Source organism: Erinaceus europaeus, chromosome 14 (assembly GCF_950295315.1).
Source record: "Erinaceus europaeus chromosome 14, mEriEur2.1, whole genome shotgun sequence".
Taxonomy (NCBI): Eukaryota; Metazoa; Chordata; class Mammalia; order Eulipotyphla; family Erinaceidae; genus Erinaceus; species Erinaceus europaeus.
This window is the reverse complement of record NC_080175.1, coordinates 37,559,449-37,572,645: the sequence shown is the minus strand read 5'-3', so window position 1 is coordinate 37,572,645 and position 13,197 is coordinate 37,559,449. Positions and strand designations below refer to the sequence as shown.

At 43.1% G+C, this 13,197-nt stretch overlaps 1 protein-coding gene across 4 annotated transcripts in view; it reads left to right on the top strand.

The window, feature by feature from the left end:
- The window catches only part of LOC103118024 (protein cordon-bleu), a 182,805-nt gene that overhangs the window by 49,636 nt on the left and 119,972 nt on the right, over positions 1-13,197 (top strand). For all 4 annotated transcript variants that reach the window (XR_009544703.1, XM_060171551.1, XM_060171552.1 and 1 more), the window contains one exon: positions 86-268. Coding sequence is in view for 3 of the 4 variants with exons in the window: in XM_060171551.1 (XP_060027534.1) it covers positions 86-268 (183 nt within the window). In the remaining variant the exon portion in view is untranslated. The remainder of the gene's footprint in view (positions 1-85; positions 269-13,197) is intronic.

Genomic DNA, 13,197 nt, shown 5'->3' with positions numbered 1-13,197 from the left:
AACCTTTAACTCTCAGGTTGTAGCTTCCATCCACAGAGATGTTGTCTCAAGTTCACAATTTCTTCTTTGTCTCCCTTGCCCACAGGGCTGCTTAACAATGCCAAATTCTCCATCCTCAAAGTCACGTTCTCTCATGCTGGGCCCATCCCTGTCCCTCAGCAACATCTCAGGGGTGTCTGTGAAGTCAGACATGAAGAAGCGCCGGGCACCACCACCTCCCTCGCTGCCTGGGGCCCGGGCACCCTCGCAAGACAGAGCATCGGAAAAGGTAGGCAGCAGGCAGCTCACACCACCATCCCAAAGCATCTTTAGTGACTCAGTTAATTCTGCACAAGTCCCATACAGATGACATTTTAGGCACTGCAAGTGTTTTGGGGATACTAAGGAATCATTTAGAAGTCAAGGTGAGACACTACTGTTTCAGTGAGGGAAGGTACAAACTATTTTTGTGCCTTTAGTCCTTAAAGGCTCACACTTCTTGATTAATAGATATATATTTCGCATTGGGATTATGAACATTGTTGTGATTACTTAATGAGAACACTGCACAAGTGAAGGAACTTAAAGAAATCTAGGGGCTGGGGCAATATCATAATGGTTATGCAAAAAGATTTTCATGCCTAAAGAACTAAAGACTTCAGGTTCAGTCCCCAGCACCACCATAAGCCAGGCCTGAGCAGGAATCTGGTTAAAAAAAAATCTGGAATTCGTATGGGAGAGGATGATGTGTAATGTAATATGCTAGCTCCAAATAATTTCAATTCCCTGGAAACCTGAGAAGAGTTTGCATGTTGAGTTGTTTTCTTATGTCATAACATTTTATTTGGTAAAGCCTTATATTTAATGAGCTTTCTCTTTCATGTTTGCCTTCAGAGAGACTTAATGTTTTTGCAAGATATGTGAGTGTCATTCAAAGTTGACCATGAAGAGGCCATGTACCCAGAAGCTGGTCTCTCCATTCCAGCCTCTGTCTTCTTCCTATTTGCAGATACTTTGACACATTCTTTGAGATATCCAGCCCTTGTTTTCTAAGGAGAGAGAAACTCTTGGGTGATAACGCCTCTTTTTCTGGCTCAGAATGTGCTGCTGTAAAATATATGAAGTTGGTATTTCTAAACCAACCCTGGTGTAGGTGGAATGTGGCAATGACAGCAATGCAAGGCAAGCCAGGTTGGATCTTGCTTTAGATGTTTCTGGAAGTTAGAATCTTGTAAGCAGCCCAGGCTGACTCACAGGCAGGGTCTGCTCAATAGGTGTTTTCAGAGACTGGGTTAATCAAGCCTTCAGAGTAAAGATCAGGAGGCTGATTCCTTCATTAGGCTGAGACACGGTGACTTGCTTTCCAGCTTCTGGGGAAAATGTCACACCACCACTCTGAGAACAAAAGCATTTACTTTAAGTACATCTAAGCCCGGTTATTCTCTCAGGAGCTTATTATCCTCATTTTCTGTTTCTCTTTGGTGCCATTTGACCTGACCCTGCTTCCTTAATGGCTGATAGCATCACATCCCCACAAGTCTCAGGGAGATTTCTCTTTCATAAGCTGGCTTTTCCTACAAAGAAACCAGAAACTCAGTCTGTTACCCCAAGTAACATGGGATCAGCTACACCAGTAACTCTCTGGGGCAGCACAGTAACAGCTCTTCAGTTTCCTTTCCCTGGTTGTCTGCCTGTTACTGTCAGTCCATCGGTCTCTCTCTAATCCCTCAGGGGTGTTATTTCTCCCTCAGCCTCAGAGATCACCCCGTTTCCACCCACAAGCCTCTCCATTCAGAGTCCTGGATACTCACCTGCAAAGGTTGCAATGCAGCAACACAATTTAGAGGAAAATGGTTTGAATTCCATGCTTTTCAACATTTAACTATCTTAAATTCATGTTGTTATATATAATATTTGAGCTGCCTTGCAATACAGAAAAAATTAGGCAGAAATGGTGCATCATTTTGCTCCAGGCCCACACACGGAAACATGAAGCTCAGTGATTTCTATAACTGTCTACAATGAACCATTACATTTGTCTTGGGTTTAGGTTCTGAACGTGTTCATAACATGCAGATCTTATTTATAGCATTTAGCACTCTTCGACTACCTACCCCTGGGGATGTAGTTTTGCTTGAGACTGGGAAGGGTATTTCTCTAGCAGTGAAAATGGTGCATTCCAATATCAATGTTATTCAATTAGAATTACATTTTTCTAATGCTACGGAAAGTAGACAGTAACCTGCATCAGCATTTAAGAAGTTTTCCATCCAGAGATTATTGTGTGTGTTTTCTGACTTTAATGTGTGTCTCCACAGTGGATAAAGTCTACATGAGTGGGGAAAATGTACAGTAAGTAGAGACCTGGGAATTCTGAATGCAAAATAAATAGCACTTTATACCCTGTAGCATGAACAGGGTCCCCTCTGAGTCAGTAAAAGCTTTTTACTAAAATTTGTTTTATTTGGCACAGAAAAGAGTGGAGAAATTGACTCAAAGAAATCATCTCTCTTAAAAAATATATAAGTGGCATATGGGTTAGATTTAAGCCTTTGCTATGAACATGCTGTATTTTTTTAAATAAAAGATATTTTGTTATTTGCTAATTTCTGGGAAATGAACCCAAAAATGTATTGTCTTCATTGCTAGGGAAGAACGTCAATTCCTTCTTCATGAACTTCCTTCCATATAAAGATAAGATGTTTGTTTGGAAAGTCTTATTTATATGCAACCGTTACTAACACCAATGTCCTGAATGAGAAGGAAGAGTTTATTTTCAAGGTCATCACTAGTTAGAAGAGAATGAGAATGCTTGGGTTTTTTATTTTAAGAATTTAATTTCTTGGGGGTCAACGATATGCAGTGGTTTGAGCACACATGGCCCGAAGCGCAAGGACCAGAGTAAGAATCCTGGTTCGAGTCCCTGGCCCCCCATCTACAGGGGGGTCACTTTACAAACCGTGAAGCTTGTCTGCAGGTGTCTATCTTTCTCTCCCCTTCTCTGTCTTCCCTTCCTCTCTCCATTTCTCTCTGTCCTATCCAACAATAATGACAGCAACAATAACAACAACAATAATAATAATCACAACAATGACAAGGATAAACAAGGGCAGCAAAGGGGAAAAAAATGGCCTCCAGGAGCAGAGGATTTGTATTGTAGACACCGAGCCCCAGCGATAATACTGGAGACAAAAAAAATTATTTCTTAAAAATTTACTTCCTTGAGCAGGAGTCACTCATCAGTTTCCAGTTCATCTGAAATTTTAAATATATATACATATGTATATGTATATGTATATATAATCTTTGCTATAGGGATTTATTACCCAATTAAAGTCTCATCATTTGCTCATGAATATTTTTTATTTCTAAAAAAAGGCATTACAAAGAGATTTTCAAATTAAAGAATGATATCCTTGTGCAAACCTATTAGCAGACAAATGGAGGTGGATTTTTCAGGACTGTGTAGTTTTTAACTGAGTGGAACATTCAGACAGGAATAATCTTCATGAGCTAAAGATCAAATATTGTTCACACCTGAGCATTGGAATCACCTCCAGAGAGCTGGTTAAAACACATCTTACTTGACATCCAGCATCTATAACGGGGTAGGTCTGGGGCAGACCCAGAGTATCTGCATTTTGACAGGCTCCCAGGTGATGCCTTTGCTCTGGTGAGCCCCAACTCTAAGCATCATCCCTCCCTCTGTAGATTGCTCAAACCCATACCTGCCGAATTAGTATTCTGACTAGTTGATGTGAGAGAGCTCACTCAGGACAGATATCTTCCCCAGATCTACACAGGTGGCTGGGTGCTGAGATGAGGTTGGGAAAACATCAAGTGATGGACTATCTTGCCTGGTCCTCAGTGCACATGTCTTAGTAACCTCACCCCACCCCACCCCTCTTGCAAGGGGACATGACTGCCTGTTGCTCCTGTAGGTCTTTTTTTGCCTCCAGTATTATTGCTGGGGCTCGGTGCCTGCACTACGAATCCACTGCTCCTGGAGGCCATTTTTTTCCCATTTTGTTGCCCTTGTTTTTGTCGTTATTGCAATTGTTGCCATTGATGTTGGATAGGACAGGGAGAAATCGAGAGAGGAGGGGAGACAGAGAGGAAGAGAGAAAGATAGACACTTGCAGACCTGTTTCACCACCTGTGAAGCGACTCCCCTGCAGGTGGGGAGCCAGGGGGCCAAACTTGCATCCTTAATGCCAGTCCTTGCGCTTAGCACCACATGTGTTTAACCCACTGCACTATCGCCCGACCCCCCCCCCCCCCCCCGTCATTTTGTTAGTGCACTGCTCTGGACTCAGCATGGGTCAGAATCTGGGTTGTGAATAGCAGCTGTAGATGCAGATGCAAATACATTTTAGTTGCACCTCCCACAAAGCTGTCAAAGCAGCATCTTCCAAATGCATGATGGAGAAGTGGAGAGTGGGCCTGGGTGTCCTGAGTGTAGGCCCTGACTCTGTCATTTATGGGAATATGACCTGAGATACTCACCAAATCTCTGCATCTGTTCCCCCGGTTATAACTGCAGGGTGGAGAGAAGGTGAGAGGCAGCCACAGTGCATGGGGGATGGCAGCACCAGTCAGCCTCAGGCAGGGAGGCTGGCATGGAGACACAGACGCTGTGCCCAGTTAGGGTCCTGCATTCACTAAGTGGAAGATGATATTTAGAAATGCTGGGGGTCAGGTGGTGCCATATTGGTTGAGCACACGTTACAGTGCTCAAGGACCTGGGTTCAAGCCCCTCGTCCCCACCTGCAGGGGGGAAGCTTCAAGGGTTGTAAAGCAGTGCTGCAAGTCTCTCTCTCTCTCTCTCTCTCTCTCTCTCTCTCTCTCTCTCTCTCTCTCTCTCCCTCTCCCTTCCACTTGATTTCTGGCTATCTCTATCCAATAAATAAATAAAGATAATAAAACAATTTCAAAAAGAAATCCAATTCTGAATTGTTGCAAGCATAAGGTGCATAGTTGAAATGGATTCTTTGAATATATTTTATTTATTTAATAAGAGAATAGAGAGAAAGAGGGAGAAAGAAAGACCAGAACACTGCTCAGCTCTGGATTTTGGTGGTGCTGGTGATTGAAACTGGGATCTCAGAGCCTCAGGCATGAAAGTCTTATGCCGAACCATGATACATTCTCCCCAGCCCTGTTGAAATACTTTACCCCCCTGAACAATCAGGCTTTCTGTCAGTGCCAATATTCTCCCTCTTGGTGGCATTTTCCCTTCTCTGCCACAAATTCTGAGCACTGTGATCCCCAGTCCATCAATGTAGAGATTTTGAGGAGGGTGCGAATGGCTTTCTGTGAAGTAATTTTTACTCAGCTGCCTCAGTTTACCTCTGTCAGATGTTTAAAGAAAAGTCAACTCACGAGGGGATAATAGCCAGCGCAGTGTGGTCAGATTTTATTGGTAGATATCATTATTCACAAATGTAGAGTAAACAGATGGTCATTAAGTCTGCCAGTCAACAGACAATGGATCACACCTGCTTTTGTCCCGCTACTGTATACAAATCCTTTGTTGTACACAAAGTGCTGAGAAATATCTGTTATTCGGCTTTCTTGAATCCTATATTATTTGAATTACTGCATTCATTATGTTCAGCACCATAAAATGCCAACATGACAAGCACATCTCTACATTGTCTCAGTGTTATTGCCTTGGGACTAAAATGACTAGTGATGGTGGCTATTAAAATGAGAGATGGAGGAAGTTGTGTTGTGATCAGTTATTAGTACAACCTAAAATGAATTTTCCATGGAGAAAATGCTTATGTAGTCAATAAAGATTTGTTGGACGCTGCTGGGCACAAGACCCTGTGCTCAGCAACATGAATTGATATTCATGATTGTAATCTCTCAGTGCCATCTACACATCAGACTCAGTGTTTCATACCACAGGAATAATTAGGATCATCAGCGCACACTGGAAATTTAGTGAGACCATTGCTAATCAAAGTCCTATTTCTTGGATCAGCTGGAGAGTCAGAACATCTCAGGGAGTCATGAAGCTCTGCTGACAGGACTTCAGGAGGGGCGTTTCATTAGGGCAGGGGAGGGGGCAGCAGGTCTGGGCCAAAGGCTGGACGTTGCCAAATAGTACACAGTATTCTGCCGGCTCCAGTTTTCCATCTGTAAAATGGGTACCACATTCTCATACCACTCAAAAACAAAATGTCTGGATACTGACAGAAACACTAACAGAGTTTAAAGTTCTCTCCTATTTCTTTCCCGACTGATCCTCTCCTCTCTGTCTCCTTGCTCCCCTCTGTCTCTCCTCTCTCTGTGTGGTGTTTTCCTGTAACACAGGTCTTTCCCTGACTATCTGGAGATTCTACTAAGTTCTTTTTTAAATTTATTTATTGGGGTATTTAATGGTTTACAGTCAACAGTATTATATAATAGTTTATATATGCATAACATTTCCCAGTTTTCCAAATAACAATTTAACTTCCTATAGGTCCTCCTCAGCCATAATGTTCCAGAACCTTAACCCTCCTTCCCCACCCCCAAAGTCTTCTACTGTGGTGCAATACACCAACTCCAGGCCAAGTTCTGCTTTGAGTTATCACTTCTGATCTTGTTTTCCAACTTCTGTCTATGAGTGATATTATCCTATATTCAGGAAGGAAGTAAGGAACGTGGCTGGGTTTAGACTTGGGCTTCACACCTTGTGTGACTTTATTAAAGATGACTCAAAAGGAAAGAGGGTGTGAATAGGCTGGTAGGGAGGGGGTCCTTTTGTTTCCAGGGACCCAGTCTGGAGTTTGAACACACTCCTCTCTCTCTCTCTCTCTCTCTCTCTCTCTCTCTCTCTCTCTCTTTGCCAGGGTTCTCTTCACACTCCCTTCACTATTTATGAACAGCTCAGGGCAGCTTCTGGAATCCCAAGGGAACACCACACTGCCTTTTCCCATCAGCAGCCATGTGTGGGGTTTGCATCCTGTGTGTCTTAAAGGCTGCATGCACGCTTTCTCCCAGAGCAGGGAAAAGATCCACATTCCTCTTCTTGAGTCTCATCGTCCAATGTCCAATGCTGTGTGCAGCCCCCTCCTGTAGCCCTCTGCCCCCACCCACTGCTTCCTTTTCTTTTCCTTGCCGAGACAGGAAGGGAGGTTTCCTGTCCAGGTTTGTTTGCATCCTGGCTGACCTTTATTCCCCTTCTCTGTGTTTATTTCTACACCTATTGTGAATGTTTCTCTTTGGCAAGTATAGAGAGCTCATCTGGACAAAAGGCAAGGTTGAGTACTATTACCCCTCACAACACCCCAACTCATAATTTGTGCTTCAAAGCACCAAGTGGATTTCCAGGGAAAGAATTAGCACTCTTGAATTAAATCTTGTTCTTGAGCGCCATGACAGAGTCTTCTCTTTTTATCCCTGGTTATTTTAGTTTTTCTCAACATGAAAGCCAAACGTTTCCTCTGGCACTGCCACCCAGAGCCTTGGTCATGGGGGGGGAGTCCATCTCCCTCAGCAGGCTGTACAGTGTCCTGAGACTGCCTCTCTCAATTGACTAATGAAGCAGTTCTGAGACGTTATGAATTGGTGTGCTTTTTTTTTAATTTTTTTTATTTAAGAAAGGATTAATTAACAAAACCATAGGGTAGGAGGGGTACAACTCCACACAATTCCCACCACCCAATCTCCATATCCCACCCCCTCCCCTGATAGCTTTCCCATTCTCTATCCCTCTGGGAGCATGGACCCAGGGTCATTGAGGGTTGCAGAAGGTAGAAGGTCTGGCTTCTGTAATTGCTTCCCCACTGAACATGGGCATTGACTGGTCGGTCCATACTCACTGTCTGCCTCTCTCTTTCCCTAGTAGGGTGTGTCTCTGGGGAAGCTGAGCTCCAGGACACATTGGTGGGGTCTTCAATCCAGGGAAGCCTGGCTAGCATCCTGATGGCATCTGGAACCTGGTGATTGAAAAGAGAGTTAACATACAAAGCCAAACAAATTGTTGAGTGATCATGGACCCAAAGCTTGGAATAGTGGAGAGGAAGTGTTAGGGAGGTACTCACTGCAAACTCTAGTGTACTTCTACTTTCAGGTATATATTTTGCAGTAGTTTATGGATATGTGTGAACATAAGCTCTCTCTCACAGAAACTGGTGTATATCTAGGTTTGGGGACTTTGTTAGAAAGTGAACTACCTGAGATGAAATTAGAGTGTACTATAAAAGGAAAGGTTTCACCCGAATAATGAAGCTGAAGGGTTGTCATTCCACACATGAAGTCTCTGGACACAGTCTGAGATGAAGCATGTTGAGGTGGCAATCATTGCATTGGTTAGGTTGTGATCAGCGGATACAATATTATTTGATATGGATTGGGAGAGGCATACGGGAAAGTGGGCCCTATCCAAGGGTTCCAGGACTGGGGGAAGTAGGGGCTCTATAGTGGAGATGTGAGGTTCCTGCTGTCTTAGGGTTCAAAAAGACAATCGATAGTTAATGTTATCATCACATTATTTGGTAATTGGGTTAACTTTAAAAAGTCCTTTTGTTAGAGTTTGCTGTACAGTACCCAGTATCTTGTATATAGCTGTGCTATTGGATGCTTCTAATCTACTTGGTCTAGGCTTTTGAGAGAGTCCGCATATCAAATACACAGCCTATATATTAAAAAGATTCAGTTTGTGTTTTGAAAAACTTTGAGACATACAATTGATTTTCCCCCTCTCATATTAATTAACTAGTGATTTATATGTCTACATTTTACTAGGAGTGTACATAAACACCATTCCCACCACCAAAAGATTGTGACCCATCCCTCCCACCCACTCCCACCCCCTACTGGCCCAGGAAGCTGCATGTCTACCCCTCACCACAGGGCTTTTACTTTGTTGCCCTACTTACAATTTGGTCAGGTCCTGCTTTTAGTTTCCCTTTCAGATCTTCTTACTCAACTTCTGTTGATGAGTGGGATCATCCCATACTCATCTTTATCTTTCTGACTTAGCTCACTTAACATAATTCCTTCTAGCTCTGTCCAAGATGGGTCAGAGAAGGTGGGTTCATTGTTCTTGATAGCTGCATAGTATTCCATTGTGTATATATACCACAGCTTTCTCAGCCACTCATCTGGTGTTGGGCACCTGGGTTGCTTCCAGGTTTTAGCTATTATGAATTGTGCTGCTATGAACCTAGGAGTACACACCTCTTTGTGGTTGGGTGTTATGGAGTCCTTGGGGTATAACCCCAGGAGAGGAATTACTGGGTCATATGGAAGGTCTATGTCTAGCCTTCTGAGAGTTTTCCAGACTGCTCTCCACAGAGGCTGTACCAATCTTTGATGAATCAAACCCAATTGCAAGGAAGACTAAAGCAGAAACAAACCAATGGGACTATATCAAATTGAAAAGCTTCTGCACATCCAAAGAAACTATTAAACAAACAGAGAGACCCCTCACAGAATGGGAGAAGATCTTCACATGCCATACATCAGACAAGAAACTAATCACCAAAATATATAAAGAGCTCAGCAAACTTAGCATCAAAAAAGCAAATGACCCCATCCAAAAATGGGCAGAGGATATGAACAAAACATTCACTACAGAGGAGATCCAAAAGGCTAACAAACATATGAAAAACTGCTCTAGGTCACTGATTGTCAGAGAAATGCAAATTAAGACAACACTAAGATACCACCTCACTCCTGTAAGAATGGCATACATCAAAAAGGACAGCAGCAACAAATGCTGGAGAGGATGTGGGGACAGAGGAATCCTTTTACATTGCTGGTGGGAATGTGAATTGGTTTGCTTTTTATGGGTGTCTTTCCTCTGTCCTCTTCCATCTCAGATAAGAGTAACAGTGCCTTATTTCTTCTGGTGTTCTCCAGATTCTCTTCCCTTTCAGTGATGGTATAAAAACAAACGTTCCTGGTCACAAACATTTCAGGTTCTGGTGGAACTGGATTCAGAGCTCTCTAATAATTTTCCTCTAACATTCCCCCACCCCCAGGGAACAAAATTCTTTGGGGGTGCTGAAGGTGGGAGTTGGTTTCTGTAATTGCTTTTCTACTGAACATGGATGTTGGCTGGTGGATCCATACTCCCCAGCCTGTTTCTACCTTTCCCTAGTGGAGTAGGGTTCTGGAGAGGTGAGGTCCCAGGACACATTGGTGATGTATTATGCCCAAGGAGGTCAAGGTAGAATCATAACAGCATCTTAAAAATGGTGGCTGAAAGGCAATAAGACATAAAGCAGGACAAAAATGCTTAATAAACAGTAATTAAAAGGTAGGAATAGAGCAGATGAGAATAGGGATCTTAGGGTGGAAAGAAGCTAGGAAGTCTATTTTAGGTATGTTCCTAGCAACCTACTATGACTTTAGTAATCTTTGCTTGAGCTTGGTAGATTACATGGAGGTGAGCTAGAAATATTGTCTTGGGGGCTGAGTGGTGGTGCACCTTGTTGAGTGCACACATCATAGTGTGTAAGGACCAGGGTCAGACCCCCGGTCCACACCTGCAGGGAGAAAGCGTCAAAGGTGGTGAAGCAGTGTTTCAGGTGTCTCCCTGTGTCTCTCCCTCTCTATCTCCCCCCTCTTCTCAATTTCTGGCTATCTTTATCCAATAAATAAAGATAATAAAATATTAAAAAACAAGCAACAACAGTAAAGTATTTTCTTGAAGGATGGTTTAGAGTAGAGAACAGAATGTGAAAGCCAGATTAGGGGCAAACAGTGGCTCTCAAACTTAAAGAAAATATATAAGTGCAATTACCACATCAATCTGACCTGGGGCCCATGTATATGTAATAACTATCTTGTATACCATTATTACTCCAATATGAAGTGTTGAAAGCATCTTTCTTGGTCATGAAGAACTCAAAGAGGAATAATATTTAATCTTAAAAAAACTGAATTGGAATTCCAACTGAATTCTAGTTGGAAAAGATCATCTCTCTTCTTGCAATTCAGATATTGGATTGAGTAGATTATGATACATGGGTCCCGGGCAGAAGTAGCCACCAATCCCATGAGTATTACTTACAACATTGCTTGTTCTGATTTCACTCTAATTCTCATCCCAAATAAACTGTTTGTCTTTTAATTGGGGTCAGAAAACTAGGTGAAAGTGTCACTTCTAAATTCTTTCCCAGCCATAATTGTGAAGATTGTGGTTTCAGTGTTTGCAGAGGAAAATCCATATCCCTAGCTGGTGATATTTTAACAGTGACAGCAGCTGGAGATGAAAGTCTGTTTGGCAACCAGGTACCCAGAGAAGTAGACTTCACAGTGAAGACAATTCACTGCCGTTCTACAGAAAGGACACATCATCAGACCTCAACCAGCTGGTGTCAAGGTCAGCAGGGAAACAGAAGATGCCCCAGCAATTGTTCAGTTATAGCTACGAGGTGAATGCCATATGCTCATAATCTCCTTTAATGTGCTGTTTACAAAACCCTTAGAATGTAGGTGCTGTTCTTTACTTCATCATGCCAATCTAAACAAAGAGGTTTACAAAGAGAAGAGAGGTATTGGAGCTGTACTCTTTAACTGTGGGAGGGCCAAGATTTTCTCTGAAGGAATTCTTTCATGCTGGCACTGATTTGGATGCCGGAGAAATGTGTGACTATCAAATGACAGTGTGCTGAGCAGGAAACACGTCTCTAGAGCCGGAACTCCTGCAGGAGGTGTGCAGGGGCCATGGCAAAGCATGCTGGAACACAGTGCGACTTGGGCTGCCGTGGCCTCCTGGGACAGTCAGATTCTCAAAACAGATAGCACCAATGGAGATAGAGTGCTTGCTTGGCATAATCACTTTTGTCAAGGTGTTGGTGCGTGGGTTATTGGAGACCCAAACTCAAGGATTAAATTTGAAAAGCCTTCAAAGTTTTTCAAGTCTTCAAGTACTAAGATAAACATATATACATATATATGGCTAGGTTATGGTGCACTTGGTTGAGTGCACACATTATAGTACTTAAGGGCTTAGGTTCAAGCCCCTGATCCTCACCTGCAGGGGGAGAAGCATCATAAGTAGTAAGGCAGTATTGCAAGGCTCTCTCTCTTTCTTTCCCCTTCCCCTCCCCCACCTCGCTCCCTTCCTTCTTGACTTCTTTTCATCTCTATCCAAAATAAATAAAATTGCACACACACATATCAGGTGGGCAAAATAGTTCACTTGGATAGTGCACCTCCTCTGCCAAGCTTACAGCCCAGGTTTGAGCCTGGTCCCCAAGGCACTGGAATAAGCTTTGGTGCTGCAGTATCTTTGTTTCTGTCTCTCTATCTTCTCCTCCCTCTTTCTCCCTGAAAAGGTCATCCCAAAGCAGGAAAGCCCTGGTGGTGACCTAAGCCAAATACATCTTTGAAGAAGGAAACAGCATCTTGACTATATCCACACTCTGTTGCATAAGCAGACTAGTTTCCTCATGCTGCAAGTTTATGGAGCCCTTTATCCACCTTCAATTCTGCCTGCCAGGGAAGTCACACTGCAGTGGAAACATCTGGCAGACACAGTCACCTCATCTCCCCTGCATGTGGCATTTGTCAAGAAAAATCAGGCAGCACTGGCAAGCTGGTTATTATCAATACAGAGCTGTTCTCTGAGTGGATCTGCTGCTCTGCCAGTGCCAGAGATATATAAGCTTGGAAAGTCTGAAACCCATAGAAAACTCATATTGAGGGGGTCAGGCAGTGGTGCATTCTGTTAAGAGCCCATACTAGCATGTGTTAGGACCCACCCAGGTTCTAGCTCCTGCTCTCTACGTGTAGGGGCTATGCTTCATGATCCATGAAACCACTCTCTATCTCTTCCTCCTCTTTCAATTTTTCTCTGTCCTATGCAACAAAATTGAAAGAGAAAAAAAGGGAAAGAAACAATGACCACCAGAAGCAGTGGGTTTGTTGTACAGCCACCAAGCCCCAGCAATAACCTTGTTGACAATAAAAGAGAAAGGAAGAAAGAGAGATGTAGAGAGAGAAAGAAAGAGAGAGGGGGGAGAGGGAGAGAGAGAAAGGAAGGAAAGAAGGAAGGAAGGAAGGAAAGAAGGAAGGAAGGAAGGAAGGAAGAAAGGAAAGAAGGAAGGAAGGAAGGGAGGGAGGGAGGAAGGAAGAAAGAAAGAAAGAAAGAGAAAAAAAGAAATGGAGTGCCAAACTATTGCTCTAGACATGTCCAGATAGCCTATAGCTATGTCTGCCAGTGCAGTTCAGCTGTGGATATCTGCTATGTTTTTTTTTTCCCCAAGGTGC